Genomic DNA, 19,224 nt, shown 5'->3' with positions numbered 1-19,224 from the left:
CGAGAATTATGATCTGTTCATCGATCTAGTGAATATTGTGACCATGTCTTTGTATTTTTTGTTTTTTTTTTCTAGTTTCATTTATCTTTTTCTGTTGTGTGAATGACTGAACAATTTCTTGGAAGACAGAACATTTTGTGTACAAAGTTTTGCTGAAATGCCGTCATTTGTTTATTGAATATAAAATCTAATCAAGAATTCGAGAAAATTTTATTCTAATGGTGGAAATATTGAATCAAATTAATGTGTTCAATGAAAACCCAAGTTTATGTTTTGGGGGCAAAGTTATAAAAAGTTGCATGTCATCTACTATGCAGTGCGGTAAAATTTATTGGATTATAATTAAGGCTCCTTTTCTTTTCTTGGTTGGGACTTTCTATCTCAACAATCACATGGAACGTGTAGGCAACGATGAAAATTCTTTCAGGGTTAGAAGTCATAGGGGTTAACTATCCCTTCTATTGATCACAAAAGGAAGACTTTTGCACAGAAAATTTGTGCCCAAAAAGGGGAAGTTTGGTGACATGCTTGTTATTTTTTATTTATTTATTTTTAAAATGAAGTGGCCCACCTAATTTGTGCTTTTGGTGATAAATTTCTCGATGAAATTTTTAAGCCCCCCCCCCCCCAAAAATGTGGCATGGCATATAATCTAGATTATGTAGCATGAGTATGTTTCTGGATGAATTTTGGATAAACTATTAATAGGTATTAATAGTTAGATTTAATTTTTATAAAGTCTAATTGAAAGTTAGTTATAGTAAAATTGTTGTTAAAATTAATTTTTGTGATGATTTTTTACATGTTGCTAAAAAAATTAACAATTAGTGATTTTTTATCACGATTTTCATAAATTGTCGTTAAAATTTACAATTAGTGACATTTTTTTGTGATGAATTTTTTGAATTGTCGCTGAAAATTAAAAATTGGTGATATTTTTGTGACAATTTTTTTAAATTGTCGCTAAAACTTTAATTAGTGACTTTTTTGTGATAAAAATTTTAAATTGTTGCTGAAAATTAATAATTAGTGACTTTTTTTAATAGTGTTTAATGAGAGATGTTATTAATTTATCACATGATCTATTAAATAATAAATTCACCTATTAAAACTTACAAGTAAATACTCCATAAATTTTTTGAATTTGTGCTAGATTTGATGAAATTTTTCGTTCCCCCTATAATGGCCCCCCAAAAAAATGTGGCATGGAATATAATCTAGATTATGTAGAATGAACTTGACTAGGTATTGAAGCTTTTGAGTATTTTTTTGGATAAAATTTTTGAATTTGTAATATTACTGGTCAAGGCAGATTGTGATCCTCATCATTCCAAAGTTGTAATGGAAATTCTAAATTAAAAGTAGTTATTAATTTTTATGATTGTTCCACAATCATTAGATGATATAATAGAGAGGAGTATAATGCTTGGGACCCCATTAGGGGAGACCCCCAATGGGCGGTCATTAGCCAATTTTTTTTTTTCTTTTCCAATCACTAACATTCACGTGTGTGTAAAGTAGTGGGGGTCTGTATCATTATTGAAGAGAGGATCTCAGTCCGGTGAGAGCCTATAAAATTATGATGCCCATCCTTTTTCTCTGTTCTATGTACATTTTTATACAACTTGTTTGTACACGTAATTAGGATTGTACAAAATACCGTCCAATCTATTAAAATCACACTAATCTATCCACTAATCTCAAATTAAACTTTAAAATTTATAATTCGTTTTCGAAACCACTCCGCTCCGCTATAATTAATACATATATTTTTTTTAATATCTAATGAAATATCAAAGTAAAAATGAGTGTGAGAGAGATTTAAGATGTGAAATTTGTTGCAAATTAATAGTTATATATATGAAAAATATTATATAAATTAGTGTTATATATTATGCAAATTTGTATTATATTGTATGTAAATACTTGATAATTGTTTAAAAATATTCTTCAATTAACTAGCAAATTGAAACCGTCCAAACCACGGTTTGATTATTTGTCAATGCACATTTAATTTATAATCTTACTCTCAAACTACTTGAACCGCACCATACACACCTTAAAACTAAACCAATCAATTGTGAACAGTGTGTACAAAACTCTTAAGAACAAATCTGAACCATCCATTGTGTCCTCTAGTCACGTATATTAATCAGTATCATGTATCATCTCTTCAAATACTAACAAACACAATAGATTACAATAACATTACTACAACATCAAAGCACTGAATCTGGTGAGAAATCCAACTGAGAAACAACACGACATTCACAAACTGACCATTTCTATGCCGGCTTTCAATACTTTAATCCCCGCCTTGTCAGCTTTTTAGTTAGTCCTTAAGTCTCATTTGGCAATCCCATTGACATCCCAACAAAACAGTGATTATAAATTCAGCCATTTGGCATTCTAATATGAACTTGAGCAAACATTTTCAATATTGCCCATCACTAATATCCCAAAAGCCAACTTTATGAAAAGGGTTAGCAGCAAATTACACTGACATTTGTGAGAAATGATGGATCGAGTGCTACCCACCTGCGTGTTAGTCTCAGTTTTGTTGTTTCTTTTTGTGATGGCGCGTTCTGAGGAAGAAGAAGTGAAGCAGGCGCTAGTCCGCTTCATGGAAAAACTCGCTCCCGGGAACACAGTAATAGGTCAAACTTTCGGTTGGGATGTGAAAACAGACCCTTGCTCCGGCAAATGGCAAGGTGTTACCTGTGATAGCCAGTCACAATCTGTGAAAAAGATAGTTCTTGATGAGCGCAATCTAACCGGAGTTCTTGATGCCCTTTCTCTTTGCACAACTAGCTCTCTTCTCGTCCTGAGCCTAAATGACAACGATATTGGTGGAGACATCCCAAATGAGATATCGAATTGCCAAAATCTAACCCACTTATACCTAAGTGGGAATCGCTTCTCAGGCAATCTTCCGGTCAGTCTCCCCCAATTAAGTAACTTAAAAAGGCTCGATTTTTCTAAAAATGGCTTATCCGGTCAGGTCCCTCCTAATCTCTCCAAAGTCTCTGGCATGCTATCTTTTCTTGTCCAGGACAATCAGTTAAGTGGTGAAATACCAAAATTTGACTTCTCAAATCTAGCCCAGTTCAATGTCTCCAACAACAATTTTAGCGGTGCAATTCCTGATGTCAAAGGTCGTTTCAACACAAGTAGCTTTTTGGGTAATCCTGGATTATGTGGATTACCATTGTCAGACCTATGTCCACTGTCTCCACCGGCGAAAAAATTCTCAACCAAACAGTTACGTGTCTACTCAGGCTATGCTATAATTGGATTCTTTGTTGTTGTGGTCACTGTTGCCCTCAAGTTGTCCAAGAAAAAAAGGCACGTGGTTGACAAGACTGGTGCTGAAGAGGGGAGAGAATTACAAGATAATAGTGACAACAAGATTAGTGGTACATCGAGCGAGTCCAAGACCGGAGAGTTTGCATATAGGTCGGAGTATTCGATAACATCTTTTGAAAACGGGGCAGCTGCATCTCCTCTTGTGGTTCTTTCGAGTCCAGTGGTGAACGGTTTGAAGTTTGAGGAATTGCTTCAAGCCCCAGCTGAGTTGGTTGGGAGAGGGAAACATGGAAGCTTGTATAAGGTCATGCTTGATGGTGGGGTGACATTGGCTGTGAAGAGGATCAAAGATTGCGGGATTCAAAAGGAGGATTTCAAGATGAGGATGGAGAGGATAGACCAAGTGAAGCACCCAAATGTGTTGCATGCCTCGGCTTATTATTGTTCAAAGCAAGAGAGGTTGTTGGTTTATGAATTTCAGCAGAATGGCAGCCTCTTCAACCTTCTTCATGGTAAATTTCATTCTTGCTATTCCTATTCTTATGAATTCTTAAGTTGTGTTTGAATCATAAATTTAAATAGAGATTTGAAAAGGGAAAGAAAAATGAAAAAAAATAATAATTAACTTATATTGCATTCACATTTTGCTCACCTTTTCACTTTTTTTTTCTTCAAATTCTATTCAAATCTATGATCCAAATACAGCCTTATGGTATATGTCCATGGGTATTGCGGTTCATGGATGAACATAAAAGTGTTCCCACAAGGAAGCTATTTCTTTGTGGAATCTAAAATACAGCAACTTTTAGTGTACGACACTCCTGCTAGAGTAGGGTTTGGATAGGGCAAAAAACTCTTAAGCTTAATTAGGAGTGTGCAAAAAAAAGGGCCAAATACCCAACCCGGCTCTACTCAAACTAACTCGTAAGGTTTCAGAGATAGTGAGCAGGTTGGATTGGGGAGGTTAGATAGTAAATTCAATGGATTGGTTGGCTTGCTTTTTAAAAATTAGCAATTCACTTGCAAAACGACCAAACTCTTCTACCATTAATCAAATAACAAGTCTCTCATTTTTTATCATATTTTTTAAAAAAGATTTAATTGTTTTGGTTGAAAATTAAAATTTGAGGTAATCTTTTATTTATTTATTTTGTTTTTTCCCATATTCTGCATGTTAACCCATCCAATCTGCTCAAACTGCTAATTTAAAACCCTCAAGATATTCAACCAACTTACCCATTTTAAAAATGAGCGAGTTGTCGGTAGGTTAAAGAATTCACAATCAGTCAATTCAGTTGATATTTTTTCCCAAACCCACATTCATATTGGGGTCCATAGCAGGCTGACCATTTCCTAGCCTGGTAACAATTCTTTGATTTCATGGTTCAAGCATTATGATTGTTGATAAGGGAAATAGGGGTAGAGACAGTATATTGATTACATTGTCTAAGCATGATTCTTATTTTTGTTTTCACATCTTTTCCAAACATTTATTTTTCACAGACAATTTTTTTAATGATCTTTGCAAAAATAACGAAAACACGTTCCTCCTGCTTTCTGTAAACTAAAAATAGAAAACTGAAGCATTACTAAACTCAACTGAAATGTTTTTCGCGTATCTTTTCCAGGATCTCAAAATAGCCAATTATTTGACTGGGGAAGCAGAATCAGAATTGCAGCCATCACTGCACAAGCTCTAGCTTTTATGCACGACGAGCTTCATGATGATGGGATTGCTCATGGAAACCTAAAATCCTCCAACATATTGCTCGACAAAGACATGTATCCACGCATTAGTGAGTACGGCCTAATGGTGGTAGAAAATCATCAAGACCAATCACCACTCCTTTCCCAAACCAAAAATAGTTTCAAACACAACAATCCAAATGGCGGTTGTGCATATAGCACCTTCAAAGTCGATGTTTACGGCTTTGGTGTGATTCTTCTCGAGATGCTAACAGGGAAACTAGTCCAGAATAAGGGGTTTGATTTGGCTAATTGGGTCAACTCAGTGGTCAGAGAGGAATGGACAGTTGAAGTCTTTGATAGGACTCTCATCTCAGAAGGCGCGAGCGAGGAGAGAATGGTAAATTTGCTGCAGGTAGCTTTGAAGTGCATAAATCCATCTCCTGATGCGAGGCCATGCATTAATCAAGTGGCTACAATGATAAACATTATTAAAGAAGAAGAAGAGAAGTCCCTAAGCTTTGAACCATGAAGCATTTAGAAGACAAACAATTTGATGGATGGTCCATGAAATTTGTTTTAGTAAAACTGATTGCACAGAATTCATTCGCAAGAATGATTCACATATTATATATAAGAAGGTGAGTCTCACATGTAGAACCCATTTGTGTACCTCATTATCTTGTATTAGTCTGTAAATCATATTATGAATGACTTCTGCGCATATAGCACAACTCAATTTATTTATGTCTAGCTATAGAATTAGAGAGAGGTTTACTGCTTGTTTGTATGGAAGACAATTTTTATATTAGATATATTTTTTCAAGTTTATTGAATAAGTTACATTCCAATGTAGCAAGAAGCCAATTGGTTGGAGTTCTCACTGTTCTTGTTTTGGGATCACAAAATTAAGTCCCATTAATGTTGTGTTTGGTTGGGGGATTTGGGGAGGGATTTGGAAAGAGAAATGGAAAAGGTAGGTAAAATGTGAATAAATCATGCCTATATTTCACATAGTTTCACACACATTTTCCCTTTCTCTTTTCAAATCTCTCCCCAAATCCCCCAACCAAACACAGCATAAGAGTTACACTACCAGTATGCGATAGTAATCTCAAGACACGAATGTATGACTGAAAGTATATTGAGAAATTTGTCTCTTTGTTTTAATATACTCTTAACCGCATAATATGGTAGTAATCTCAAGATGTGAACATCTCATTACATGATTGTATAACTGAAAGTGCATTAAAATAAGATATTAGAGAGATTTGAATATAAAAAAGAAGAATAACTGAAATGATACAATATGAGATATGACTCGATAGTATTTCTAGTTTTACTGGCTTCGTAATAGACACAATTGAATTACCACACAGCCATATTTTCCTTTAAGAAATATTTAGATTGTGTTTAATTTTTGGATTTGTGAAAAAAAAATAATAAATGAAGTGTATAAAGTAAAGTAAAATTTTGTCTTTTTTTTTTTTCTCCTCTTGCTAGTCCTTTTTCTTGAAATTTTTTTCCCAATAAATTCATAATGTAAACTGTTAGATAAATTGATAGAGAAAGAGAGAATAAATTGTGTATTATTGATTGATTTATTACAAGATTGTTGTATATATTTTGTATATTACAAGCTATTATATAGGAGAGGATTTGGGAGTAGGTGAGGTAGGTGAGTGGTGGTAGTGGATGGTAGTGGAGGTGGTGGGTGGTAGTGGAGATGGTAGGTGGAGTTGGTGGTGTGGTAATTTACACAATTTACAATTTACATTAACAGCCCCCCTCAAACTCAAGGAGGATAGGCACTAGCCAACTTGAGTTTGGAGAGAGTCACAAAACAGAAAAATAAACTGAAAAATAAAACATGATAGGAGACACGGTATGGTCGTGTCAGACCGATGTAGCAGACAGTTTACGGGGTCATGTCGGACCGTTGTAGCAGACACTGTGTGGTCGTGTCAGACCGATGTAGAAGACAGTTTACGGGGTCATGTCGGACCGTTGTAGCAGGACAGTTTACGGGGTCATGTCGGACCGTTGTAGAAGACAGTTTACGGGGTCATGTCGAACCGATGTAGCAGGACAGTTTACGGGGTCATGTCGGACCGATGTAGAAGACAGTTTACGGGGTCATGTCGGACCGATGTAGCAGACACTGTGTGGTCGTGTCAGACCGTTGTAGAAGACAGTTTATGGGGTCATGTCGGACCGTTGTAGAATATTGTGGTGGTGCACCAAGGGGGTGACTTAGGGAGTGCGCCATGAGCGACTTATACATGATACTGTGTATAACCCCCCCTCAAACTCAAATAGGTGTGAAGATAGAAACCTATTTGAGGTTGAAACAAAGGGATTGATAAAGCTGACCGGTGTAGAAAACACTGTATGAGTGTGTATATAGGCTGCCCAAAAGATATACATGGATGTAGATATCGAGCCCTCAAAAGTCGTGCCCGTAAAAGGTGTGCCCGCACCCTCAAAAGGCGTGCCATCAAAAGGCGTGCCCAAATGCATCAAAAGGCGTGCCATGAAAAGGCGTGCCAGGTTGTCGGCAAGCGCCGAGCAGCGCAGGATGCGCGGGTCTGCCTTGGCTATATAACCAAGACGAAGGCAGAGGCTGAGGTAGAGACTGAGACAAAAAAAAAAAATTGAGAGAAACATCTGAAAAACTCTTCGTGTTCTGAGAGATTCGTGTTCTGAGAGAGAAACTCTGTAATATTCTGTAACACTCTGTTGCCCATAAAATGGCCTCGTCGTCTCGCCCTCGGCTTACTCTCTTTCCCGACCTCAACGAGTCCACAAGAGAGATAACTGGTGCGGTGTCCCGTGAACCTCAACCAAACACTACTGGGTTTGCTCCGTTGAACTTTCCGATGCAGTCGGTGGAGCAAAAAATGGCAGTGCAAACGGATGTGGAGGCTAATCAGTATACTTTGAAGGCGTGTGTGGAGTCCATGACGGCGGTCACAAACTTGTCGCACCGGCTGTAGAGTAGGACAAATGAGGTGCAGCAATTAAACTCCCAGCTAGCTCTGCTCCAACGCATGTATAAGGATGCGCGAGCAGAGATAAGCGTGCTAAGGGCAGAAAACAAGGAGCTGAAGCGGAAGGCCACCGTGATGTTCCGATTTGGAGGGCCGCCATATGCTGCAGTAGAGGAGCAGGGAGTAGTGATCGTGCCCAGTGGAGTGGGAAACACGGAGGCAACACCGGCAAGGGCCGTCCAGGACGGAGGCAAGAAGAAGAGACCGGCGGCAGAGTAGAGAAGAAAAATCCCGCCTGTGGATGAGGTTGTTGTGTGTGGGTTGTTGTTGTTGTTGTTGTTGTTTTTTTTTTTTTTTGTGGTGTAAAATGGTGATCGGGGTGAGCTCCGACATGAATAAAATGAGTTTGGTGTGCAGTTCGTCTGCTTCTTCTGCTGTTTGTTTTTTTTTTTTTTTTTTTTTTGCAAAGAAATAAGAATAAAAAAAAAAAAAGTTGCGTGGCCCACGGTTTTGTGAAAACCTGCAATGGATTTGGTATTTGTGTTTGTAGATGTTTTTGGTTGTTTTTTTTTTTTTTTTTTTGTTGTTTGTTAATAATAATAAGAATAGATGAATGATGAAAGCATGTGCCTCGGGGGATTGGAAAGTGAAAAAAAAAAATGAGAGAGAGAAAGTGGGCGACATGATGAGGATAGTGGATGGTAATATATTAGAATGGGTTGGTATAGTGCAAGTGTGTGTATCTGCGGGTGATAGGAGAGAGAGACAATGGGGTTGGTGATGTAAAAGGGGAAGATTGGTTTAAAAAATAAAAAAGGGTATGGGTATGTGCAAAAGGTGGTGGATAAGGGGTGGGAAAGTGGTCACCCTGCTGGATGTCCTTGAGTAGAGAGTGAGAGAGAGAGAGAGCTCTGTTAGAGAGAGAGAGAGCTGGGTTTGAGAGAGAATGAGTAAAAAACTCATAAAGAGTGTGATGATGTATATGAAGAGAGGGATAAATCTGCGTGAGAGACAGATTAGATTTAAGAGAGAATGAGTAAAAAAAAAAAAAACTCATCAAGGTGAATCCAAGTGGTCCCGGTAGGTGGAGACGGGCTCGGATATGGCCGGCGAGACGGGTGTTTGAGGAGAAGAGGCCGGCAATGGAGATACGACTGCATGTGGTTGCGGTGGAGATCTAGATGGCGGCAATGAGGTAGTGTGTGAAGATGACGGCAAAAAGGGTGGAAAGAAATTAGGCGAGGTTGTTCTGAGACGGATTTTAAGGTATTGGCCAGTCACTAATTGTCAGAATGAGGTTCTGCTTATTGGGGAATTGGAGGAACTGGTTGAGAATATAGAGCTTGAGCAGTACAGAATGTTGGCTCTGCCTTTGTGCACACAAATTACCAAGTGCTTCAACAGTTGGAACTCACAGGTAGCAGAGCGTGCTCTCTACTTATGGAACAACGAACAGTTTGTGAAGATGGCATCACAGGTGATAGAAAAAGTTGTTTCCAGTGATAGTTGAAGGCATGTAGAGGAACCTAAAATGGCACTGGAGCAAGAGTGTCAAACAATTGACAAAAAAACGTGAAGGTGATGCTAGAAGAATTGGAACCGAGTTTGTATAACTAGTGCCTCCTCAGACTTCAATCAAGAGAATTCGTGGCACACTAGGAGGAGAAGTAGAGAGAGTGATGTAGCCATGTTGTGAGTATTTAGCAGCTCAATTGTGTCACCGCCGGAAGAGCTAGTGGCGTCTGGAAGCAGGACACCGTCGCCGAAGATAAAGGCGACGACGCTGGTGAAGCGGTTTCTGGACAGCAATCAATCAGCGGTGTCTATGCAGATCAGAGACGATGTTCAGTTAGCCTATACTCATCCCAACCAGCAATATAGGCTAGCCAAGTCTGCAAGTGGTGGTGGAGAAGTGGATGACGGCAGCGAGGTGGTGTTGGTCGAATCACGGCTGAAGGCAGTGGTCCTCAAGGGAGTGCAAAGCAAGATGGTACCTGGGTTGGTTGAGATTGAGTTGAGTCACTCTTCCAAGATTGCATGAAACTCCATACCATGTGTATGGACTCTTGTTGAACTTCCACCCTGACATGACTTGGTTCGGATCGTTCTCTATCGTCTTCTTGAACAGAATAAGAGCCTCAGTGTTGGTTTTGATGGATGAAAATCCGGCATGCAGAAATAGTTGGAAGATGAGAGGTCCGACGGGCGGTCAAGGCAAGGCTGCCGCCTGCCGGTGAAGCGAAAATACTAGGTTGTTAACCTAGCTCTGATACCATGTTAGAAAAATTGATAGAGAAAGAGAGAATAAATTGTGTATTATTGATTGATTTATTACAAGATTGTTGTATATATTTTGTATATTACAAGCTATTATATAGGAGAGGATTTGGGAGTAGGTGAGGTAGGTGAGTGGTGGTAGTGGATGGTAGTGGAGGTGGTGGGTGGTAGTGGAGATGGTAGGTGGAGTTGGTGGTGTGGTAATTTACACAATTTACAATTTACATTAACATAAACAAAGTAGTAGTAGTGTGACTAGAAATATGTTATTGGGATGGTTGTGGAGACTCAAATTTTTTCTTGGAGATGATCACTTGAAAATCAAGAAAAACACAGCAGGGAGCTATGGAGATTAGATTTCTTCATTGTTATGAAGAAAGTAACAAGAGAAAGAAGCAAATCAAAACTTAGAAATATATATATATATATATACATTTTTTTTGATTGACAAAACTTGGGATTAGGAACCAAACCACCCTACAAACATGAACATGATTAGTTATAATCATCCGCATGAGTGGGCACATTCACCCAGTCCTAATTACATGCATGCGTGCTTAGGAAAGAAATTACAATTGTAGACCCACCATCCATTAGGCTTTGTCCACCAAACACACATTTCCTCATCTCAATCATATTCAACTCCACATATCATATATATATATATACAACACTATAAACTCACTCTTATCAATTCAGGATTTATCTAAAAAAAGAAATCAATGATTCAAATTCATTTTACTCATGAGCCTCACATTTCATCAATTTAATCTCAACCACAAAAACACATTTAGAGTAGCTTATGGCTTCATAAGAGTGGATTCCTGACATTATATATATATATTAGAAGAAGGCACATTCTATGTGTAAATTGTAATTGAATTTGGTAGTTATAACAGTTATCTGATATAATTGGAGAGAATTAAATGAGTTTATAGCTATTATCAAGTTTTAGGAGCATTTTCAGAAAAGAATTTCCATGACATAAACACTAACTCCAACCTTTACTTTATATATTAGTATAGATATCAAGAATGTTATATTTACAATTCTATATCATGTTAGATTTAGATAGTGATTGTATCATTATATATATATATATATATATATGTTGAAATTATGTAGGTGATTGATTAGAGAAAACAAACTACCTTTTAGTTTTAGAGTTGAATTTCCATAATTTAGATTGAAGAAGGGTGTTATTTGGGCCCGAAAGCCAATTACTAGACCTGTATTGATGATCCAAACCATTCAAGTTGTGTTTTCAATACATGATTATATTGATAGAGTTGTTAGAGAAATCGTAACACTTAATCAAGATCAACGAGGTGTCAAGATTAGTGAGATATGAAGAAAAAAAAAAAGAACATCAAATGTACGTGCACACAATAACACAAGATTTACGTGGTTTACTTTCAAAACCAAAGTTACGTTTAGTAAGGTTTCTTTATGATTAAAAAAATTATAAGAAATACAGAGATAGTTGTCCCCTCAACTACATATAATAGAACAATCTATTCTCATAAATATAAAATTATCAAAAATATCGTTACTCAGAAATTTGGGTAGGGAGGGAAGCCCCTAATCCTATACCTACAATCCTCCAAGCAATTAGTGTCATCTATATTATCCCAACAAGAGTGGTATTTTTAACAGGAATGCAACAAATTCAAAAGAAAAACCTAGAAAAATACTAAAAATTTAACATTTATGATCAAGATTCATTCAATATGTGACCCCGCAACAACTACTTCAAATTTAAACTATTAATCTAAAATTTTTGATATTTTTCTGATCAATTTTTTGGTACCATAGACTTTTCCTTTAATAAGTGACAATGAAACATTGGATAGTGATATTAGTAGTGGAAGCTACAATTTTTGAAACATCATCCTGATGCTTTGTCTCCACTAGTATCCTGCACTTCCTCAACAAACCAAACAAATCATTCTCTTTAAACCTTTGTTAGCTCACAATCTTTATATCAAAACAATAATCTCCAAATTTCCAATTATCACCAACCAAATACAATTGGTTATGTATATATATATGTGCAATCTGTGTGATTCTACAAAAAAATCAGGGGTAGGTTACCTGCAACCTTTAACTTATCTTGAAATTCATGCTCTGTCATCTTTTTCTGTTAAATGTCTTGCACATTACATCATATTTCTGTTCTCAGCCTTCATCAAGACAAAAAGTTCCAATTATTTTTACCCAAAAGTCAAATCTGAAAAACAATTTCATAATTGTTGTTTTGTAGAGCACTGCATAGCTCAGTACCAATTAAAGCTCGTATTCATTAGCTTCAGCACTTCTGTTTTCTTTATTTGCAAAGCAAGAAAGCATTGCCTTCAAGGTGTTTGCTATTTTGACTGAGAGTATATTCATTTCCAAAATTTCTTGAATTGTATAGCAATTGGAGCAAAAAGATGACCCTTTGAGCTTATACCCATTTCAAAAAATGGCTAGAATTTTATACCCACTTGAGCAAAAAGATGGTATTTTGATTCATCAACCTCTCTCTCCTTTCTCTTCCTTTTCGTTTTCTCAAAGTAGTTCTGATTTTGAAAAACAATCAACCGCATCACGACCTTCTGCTGGCATAATCAATCCAGCTATTCTTTTAGCTATAGTAATTCTAGCACTCATCTTTTTCATCTATGGCCTTCTTCATCTTCTTGTTAGATTTCTCATGAAAACACGGCCTTTTTCATCCATCTCTCAATCAAACCGATACCCAGAAGCCTCTGGCTCCCATACTCTCCAAAGACAGTTACAACAACTATTTAGGTTACACGACTCAGGTCTAGACCAAACTCTCATTGATGGTCTACCTGTCTTCTTCTACGAGGACATTATAGGCTTGAAGGAGCCATTTGATTGTGCTGTTTGTTTGTGTGAATTTTCAGACCAAGACAGGCTCAGATTGCTTCCCATTTGCAGCCATGCTTTTCACATCAATTGTATCGATACATGGCTTCTATCAAACTCGACATGCCCTCTATGTAGGGGGACCCTAGTTAGCTCTTGCCTTCCCATGGAGAGCCCATTCTTGAATCTTGATTCGTCGAGGGAGAGGGAGCAATTGAGCGGCTTTTTGGGTGATGCTAAAAATGATTTTTCTTGTGGGGCTAGACGAGAAAATGTTGGTGGGAAAAGGGTCCTTCCTGTGAGGCTTGGCAAGTTCAGAAGCTTGAATTTAGGAGGAGAAAATGAAGAGCCATGTCAAGGGGAGAGTAGTGGCTGCAAGTTGGATGAAAGAAGATGTTATTCAATGGGTTCATTGCAATATGTAGTTGGTGATTCAAACTTGCAGGTGGCTCTGTCCTTGGTTAGCGGTGATGGTGGTGGTGGTGGGAATTCTGCACGCAGTGGAGATGTGGAGGGGCAGAAGATCACCAGCAGGGCTAGAGGTGAGAGCTTCTCTGTTTCCAAGATCTGGCTTTGGTCAAAGAAGGCCAAGTACCCAAATTCTTCAGAGACTTCTCTTGGTGCTTAAATATTGGTAAGCCAGTTAGTAATTCATGAACTCGAAATTGTATGACAGGTGAATTACAATAGAATTATATTCGCTCGATCCATTAGGCAATACATTGATGAAATCCTATTCATACAATAGTTATTTTTTTCATCTTGTTCCTAGTTAATTACTTATAGATGCTATGTGTTCAAATTCACATCTTCAGTGTCTCTCGACTACAGCCTTGTGGCTTTTGCTAGTTGGATCCGGCTGCATTCAGATCGGGTAATACCCAGGATAAATCCGATTTTAAACGGAACATGCTTGGCTAAACCTAATTTCTGGGTCGGGTTGATTGAATTCGGGTTATACCTGGTCCGTCTGTTAACAGACCTACCACCAAGAGGTCCTTTGGGTGCCTTTGAAGCACTTTGGAAGATAATCCATAGAGGCTTTCTCTAAGATTCTGCCATTTAATCCCTTTTGTGTAGCTATACTCAAAAGTAATCTTAGCATCTCTCTTTTTTGTCTTGATTCATTCTAACAAGTTACTGTTGAAAGCATTTTTGTTGCATGCTGCCTTCACCTCTGTAACCCACTTTTGCAACGAAAATTGGGTTGCAAAGCTTTTTATAATAGAAGGTATAGAAAAAAAAGAGAATTTATGGGAAGAAGATCTAGAGAGTCAAATGGACATTCAAGTGTTGAAATCATTAACCGAAGTGTGGGAGGAAAATTTATAAAGCCCTGGGCTTGACCCAACCAAGCTAGCATGATTGGCCGGCCTGGTCCAACTGAGCCCATCCAGTGACCTAATTAGAGTTTGTACAATTTTAGGAATCAAGATACTTGTCAATATAAACAAAGACGATCACAAAAGGAAAATTGGTATGCCTCAACTCTACATATACTCCCTTGATTCTAGATTTTCCTTTATCTGAAGCAATCATAGCTAAATCAACTATCGAAGTTGCCCTCCAGCGAGCTACCACTGAGCAAATAGCATTAACGAGTGTTCTATTTTACATATCCGGAACCTTGTGGCTCATATTTTTGTAGATATCTCCATCAACCTGTGTGGGTCAATTATTCCCAACACACAAAGGTTGTATACATTGTAGAATACAGTTTTATTTTCAACATAGTGCATGACCGGGTCGGGATTTTTTGTCACTAATTAACCATCTCCTTGTGAAAGTTACATGGTGAAGTGAGTAGCGAGACTGGTTTACCCTAGTGTGAGAACTTCCTACATACAAGTGAGGGAGCCATTAAAAGGTAATAACATACACTATGCTAGCTCAGATAGTACATAACAGACTTCTCTCTATAACTTCTGCTTACAATTTTTGTCGTAAAAATAATAATTTTGAAAATGAGAGAGCTGCTTTTGGATTTTATTTATAAATTATCGACTTTTAGTTAGAATAAATTATAGCAAATATGCCCCTACTCTCTGGTTTTTTTGGTCCGACTCTTTGTATGCTTTTGAATCATTTTGTTGTAAGTAGTAGCCAAGTAACCTATATGGTTGGGAATTTTGGCACAAGATTTGTTGCATTGGCTACCTTAGGGTGGGATTGTCTACTAATCACTCATTCATGGTTTGTTGTCTCAACTGTACTTAACCACTTCTTAACTTAAAAAATCGATGGATTAGTGTATGATCTAAGAGCAATAATACACAATTAGTTCTTCCCTTTTAACACCCTAAAACAAGAACATGCATATCACAAAAAATGAAAGCCCAAATCTCTTTGGAGTTCACTCTTGATTACTCTTGATTTACTTTCATTATTCAAATTATTCATCTTATAGAATTTATTGAGCAAATCATTAATATAAAAAATTAAATTAACCAGACACGAATAATCACATAATCAAATCATAATTGTATTAAAAAACTATCAGAACAGTCATCCAATTCTATAATCCAAAGAGTGTGATATCATGTAAAGGGATTATTATCATAAACAATTCACACGGTCAGAAATCCATTAAAGAAAGCTATGCAAATTGCCACCAATAATAACAAAAACTCTCTTTTCCAAACAAGCATTAGTTGGCAACACACGAGTGTTGACTCACCTTTCTTGCAAGTTAGTACTAATCTTTGTCACCCACCACAACATTCCAATTAAGCCAAATTAATTTTTGTGACATCAAGTCTACAAGGTTTTTTTTTTTTTTTTTTTCACCTTGTTAAGTGCTATTTTTAATTCATCTTTTCTACAACATACATAACCAAAGGAAATTTTAAGTTCCATCAGATGGGGTCGGCTATATGACTCCTTTTTCACACAGTTCTATCAAAAGTCATTTTATTAGTCAAATTAAGTAGATTCATATCTCTATTTACAATGCTAGCCAATGTTAATTTAGGCCTACTCGGTCTCCTAACACTTCCTTCTACCGCCACTGCATCGCATCTCTTTACTACTGCCTATGTTGGTCTCCGTTGAATATGATCAAACCATCTCAATCGATTCTCTCTCAACTTATCTTCTATTTGTGCTACTTCTACCTATTCTCGAATACACTCCTTCCTAATTTTGTCTTGTCTAGTTTTGCCACACATCCACCTTAACATCCTCATCTCTGCAGCACTCATCTTATCTACATGTTGTTTTTTGGTTGTCTAACACTCCGTCCCATACAATATCGCTAGTCTAATAGTCATTCTATAGAACTTACCTTTTAGTTTAGTGTGTATTCGTTTATCTCACAATACACCAAGCGCACTTCTCCACTTAAGTCATCCTGCCTTAATCCTATGGGCCACATCCGCATTAGTCTCCCTTGTCATTGTGATAATCGACCTTAAATAACGAAAATGTTCACTCTTAAGCAGTTGTTGGTTCTCAATCTTCACTTCTCATTTACTTTCATTATTACTGTTACTAAATTTACACTCTATGTACTCTATCTTAGTTCTGCTTATCTGGAATCCTTTAGATTTAAAAATTTTTCTCCAAATCTCCAACTTTGTGTTAACTTGTTCTTTAATTTCATCCACTAACATGATATCATCTGCAAAAAAACATACACCATGATACGCCAGTTTGAATATTTCTGGTCATCTTATCCGCAACTAAAGCAAAAAAAAATAAGAATTTAAGGTAGATCCTTGGTGTAACCTTGCATTGATAGAAAATTCATTTGTCTGGTCACCACTCCTTCATACATGTCCCTAATCACATCAATATAACTTTTTGTCTTCCCTTTCTTTTTTTAACAACCATCATATTATATCTCAATGCACTCTATCATATGTTTTATCAAGGTCGATAAAAACTATATAAATGTCTCTTTTAAATAATCTGAAATGTTATTGTGTTACCATCAATGTATATTATCTATAAAAAATAAAATTAGCTCAAAGTAACAACCGTAATCTTTTTCTTTTTTTATTAAATTTGTCTAAAAAATAATAAATGATTTACTTTTAAAAATATATTTATCGTTTATTTTTTCAAAAACAAATTTAATAAAATAAAAATATTATGCTCATGAAATCAAACTATCCATCCTATAAAATAATAATTCAGATTAATAATTCAGATTATTGAATCGACACTCGTAATAACTTTCAGAACCCCCAAAGTTTTCTCATTGTGAAATGCAAATATGACAAAAACCCAACCCAATCAATATATCCTCTTGAATAAAATTCAATTATTCTACAGTAATTTCAAAATTAACTTTAAGTTAGCTAGTCAATCATTCAAATCAAACACACATTAATATAATGAAATAAGAAAAAGCTATTATAGATTTTGATAATTTTATGAACCACTGTTATCATCATCATATCATCAAAATATCATTTTATTCACCAACAAGAAAAACAACCTAAATATATAATAAAAATAAAATTCAAACCAACTTAGAAACCTACACGCAACCTTGTATATCGCTATCAATTATCTTTATTTATACACAACCCAAATACTAAAAAATCCAATATATATATATATATATATATCTATATCTATAATAATTAATATATGTATATATATATAAATGAAAAAGATAAAATAAAAAAAGAGGCACGTTTATGATGACCGGTGATAAAATGCGCATTATCGTCAGAAAAGTCAACATCCAATCATCACCACCAGCAAGCTCACATTCCCCTCAATACGCATCCCGGCGCACATTAGCAGCAGCCGCCGCACTCCGTCACGTAAAAGTCGGCGCGTCCTTCCCGAAATCCATCGACGACTTCGCCGTCATCGGGATCGCCGCGTACCTCGACGAGAAGTTCGGAAACCCGTACTCGTCCTCCAAATCGGCGATTTGCGCCGATCCATCGTCGAAATTGAGAGCGTAACTGAGAGGATCGTATTGGAAGTTTGCATGCTTGCTTCCTCCGCTCTTGTTCCGATTGAACCGCCGTATGAAAGTCTTCCACCGCGGACCGGCGACGATCTCAGACCACTCCCGGACCTTCATCAGGGCGGCGATTCCTCGGGACAACCAGCCCTCTTCGTTCTCCGCCGTCCGAACTTTCTGCCACCAGGTTCTCCCGACGCCGGCCGATCTGGTGGAGCCGAAGCAAGGTATGCAGAAGCAGCAGCGTTTCCTAGGGAAGAGCATTTCGGCCATGTCTTCGCTTGATTCTGCATGATTGTGAGAGAATTCACGATCTTCAGTAGCCATATCTATTCTCAATTACAGATATAGGAAGAGAGAACTTAAAACCCTAATTTTCTCCCCCTCTCTCTCTCTCTCTCTCTCTACACAGGAGGGGAGAGAGAGAATGGGAATGGGATATAAGGGGGGTAGTGGGAGGTTTGTAACGGAAACGGGGGCAGGGAAGGTGGTGTGTGGGGGTGACCGGGAAATGCCGGTGGATAATGTTTTTGTAATATTTTATAGATTATAATAATAAACAATTATTATTATAATAAAATAAATTCTAAATTTTTAATTATATGAATTTAAAAAGAATATTCGGTTCATAAATTCATCTTCAAATTTTGTTTGTTCAAAATTCACGCTCTAAAATATTATTGATAAGGATAAGCACAAAAGGATCAAAATACCCATTTCTATTTCCATGCATATCTGTCAACGGGTGAGTCTTCTCTTTAAACAATTTCTTCAAACCCTCTGAGTATATTTGGTTTGTATTTGGGTGATAAGTTTTAAAAAAAAAAATTTTAAAATTGTTAAGTTTGAGTTTTTCTCAAAAAAATTTCAAAATCACTTTTTCTTTTTTACACATCAATCAATCACTTTTTCTCTCTCCTCTCTCCTCTCTCCTCTCTCTTTCTCAATCATTTTTTCGCTCACACACATCTACTCAAATTCTCTCAAAATATCAAATCATCCCAAACTCCCAAAAAAACAACTCTCCCAAAATATACAATTAAACAAACCAAAAATATTTTTAAACTCTCTCCCCAAATTTTTTTTCAAAAACAATTCTCTCTAAAACAAACCAAAGAAGCCCTCTCTCTCTCTCTCAACCAATTATTTTCTCTTTCATCTCTCTCT

General features: G+C 36.8%; 3 protein-coding genes across 3 annotated transcripts; 2 read left to right on the top strand and 1 right to left on the bottom strand.

Annotated features, from left to right (window-relative positions):
* Positions 1–6: 6 nt before the first annotated feature.
* LOC114265039 (putative inactive receptor kinase At2g26730) lies at positions 7–5,831 on the top strand. Its single transcript, XM_028205779.2, has 2 exons — positions 7–3,818; positions 4,935–5,831. Exons 1-2 carry the CDS (start codon positions 2,516–2,518, stop codon positions 5,522–5,524), a joined length of 1,893 nt encoding a protein of 630 aa, XP_028061580.2. The 5' UTR covers positions 7–2,515; the 3' UTR covers positions 5,525–5,831.
* A 6,273-nt stretch (positions 5,832–12,104) lies between these two features.
* On the top strand, positions 12,105–13,947 carry LOC114265038 (RING-H2 finger protein ATL46). Its single transcript, XM_028205777.2, has one exon. The coding sequence runs from the start codon at positions 12,724–12,726 to the stop codon at positions 13,759–13,761; it is 1,038 nt and encodes a 345-aa protein (XP_028061578.2). The 5' UTR covers positions 12,105–12,723; the 3' UTR covers positions 13,762–13,947.
* Positions 13,948–17,904: 3,957 nt separating this feature from the next.
* Positions 17,905–18,384, bottom strand: LOC114265037 (uncharacterized). The gene has a single exon (XM_028205776.2). The coding sequence runs from the start codon at positions 18,382–18,384 to the stop codon at positions 17,905–17,907; it is 480 nt and encodes a 159-aa protein (XP_028061577.2).
* Positions 18,385–19,224: the final 840 nt, after the last annotated feature.

This window comes from Camellia sinensis, chromosome 4 (assembly GCF_055761805.1).
Source record: "Camellia sinensis isolate YWXY chromosome 4, ASM5576180v1, whole genome shotgun sequence".
In the NCBI taxonomy this organism is placed as follows: Eukaryota; Viridiplantae; Streptophyta; class Magnoliopsida; order Ericales; family Theaceae; genus Camellia; species Camellia sinensis.
This window is presented reverse-complemented; position numbering and strand designations above follow the sequence as displayed.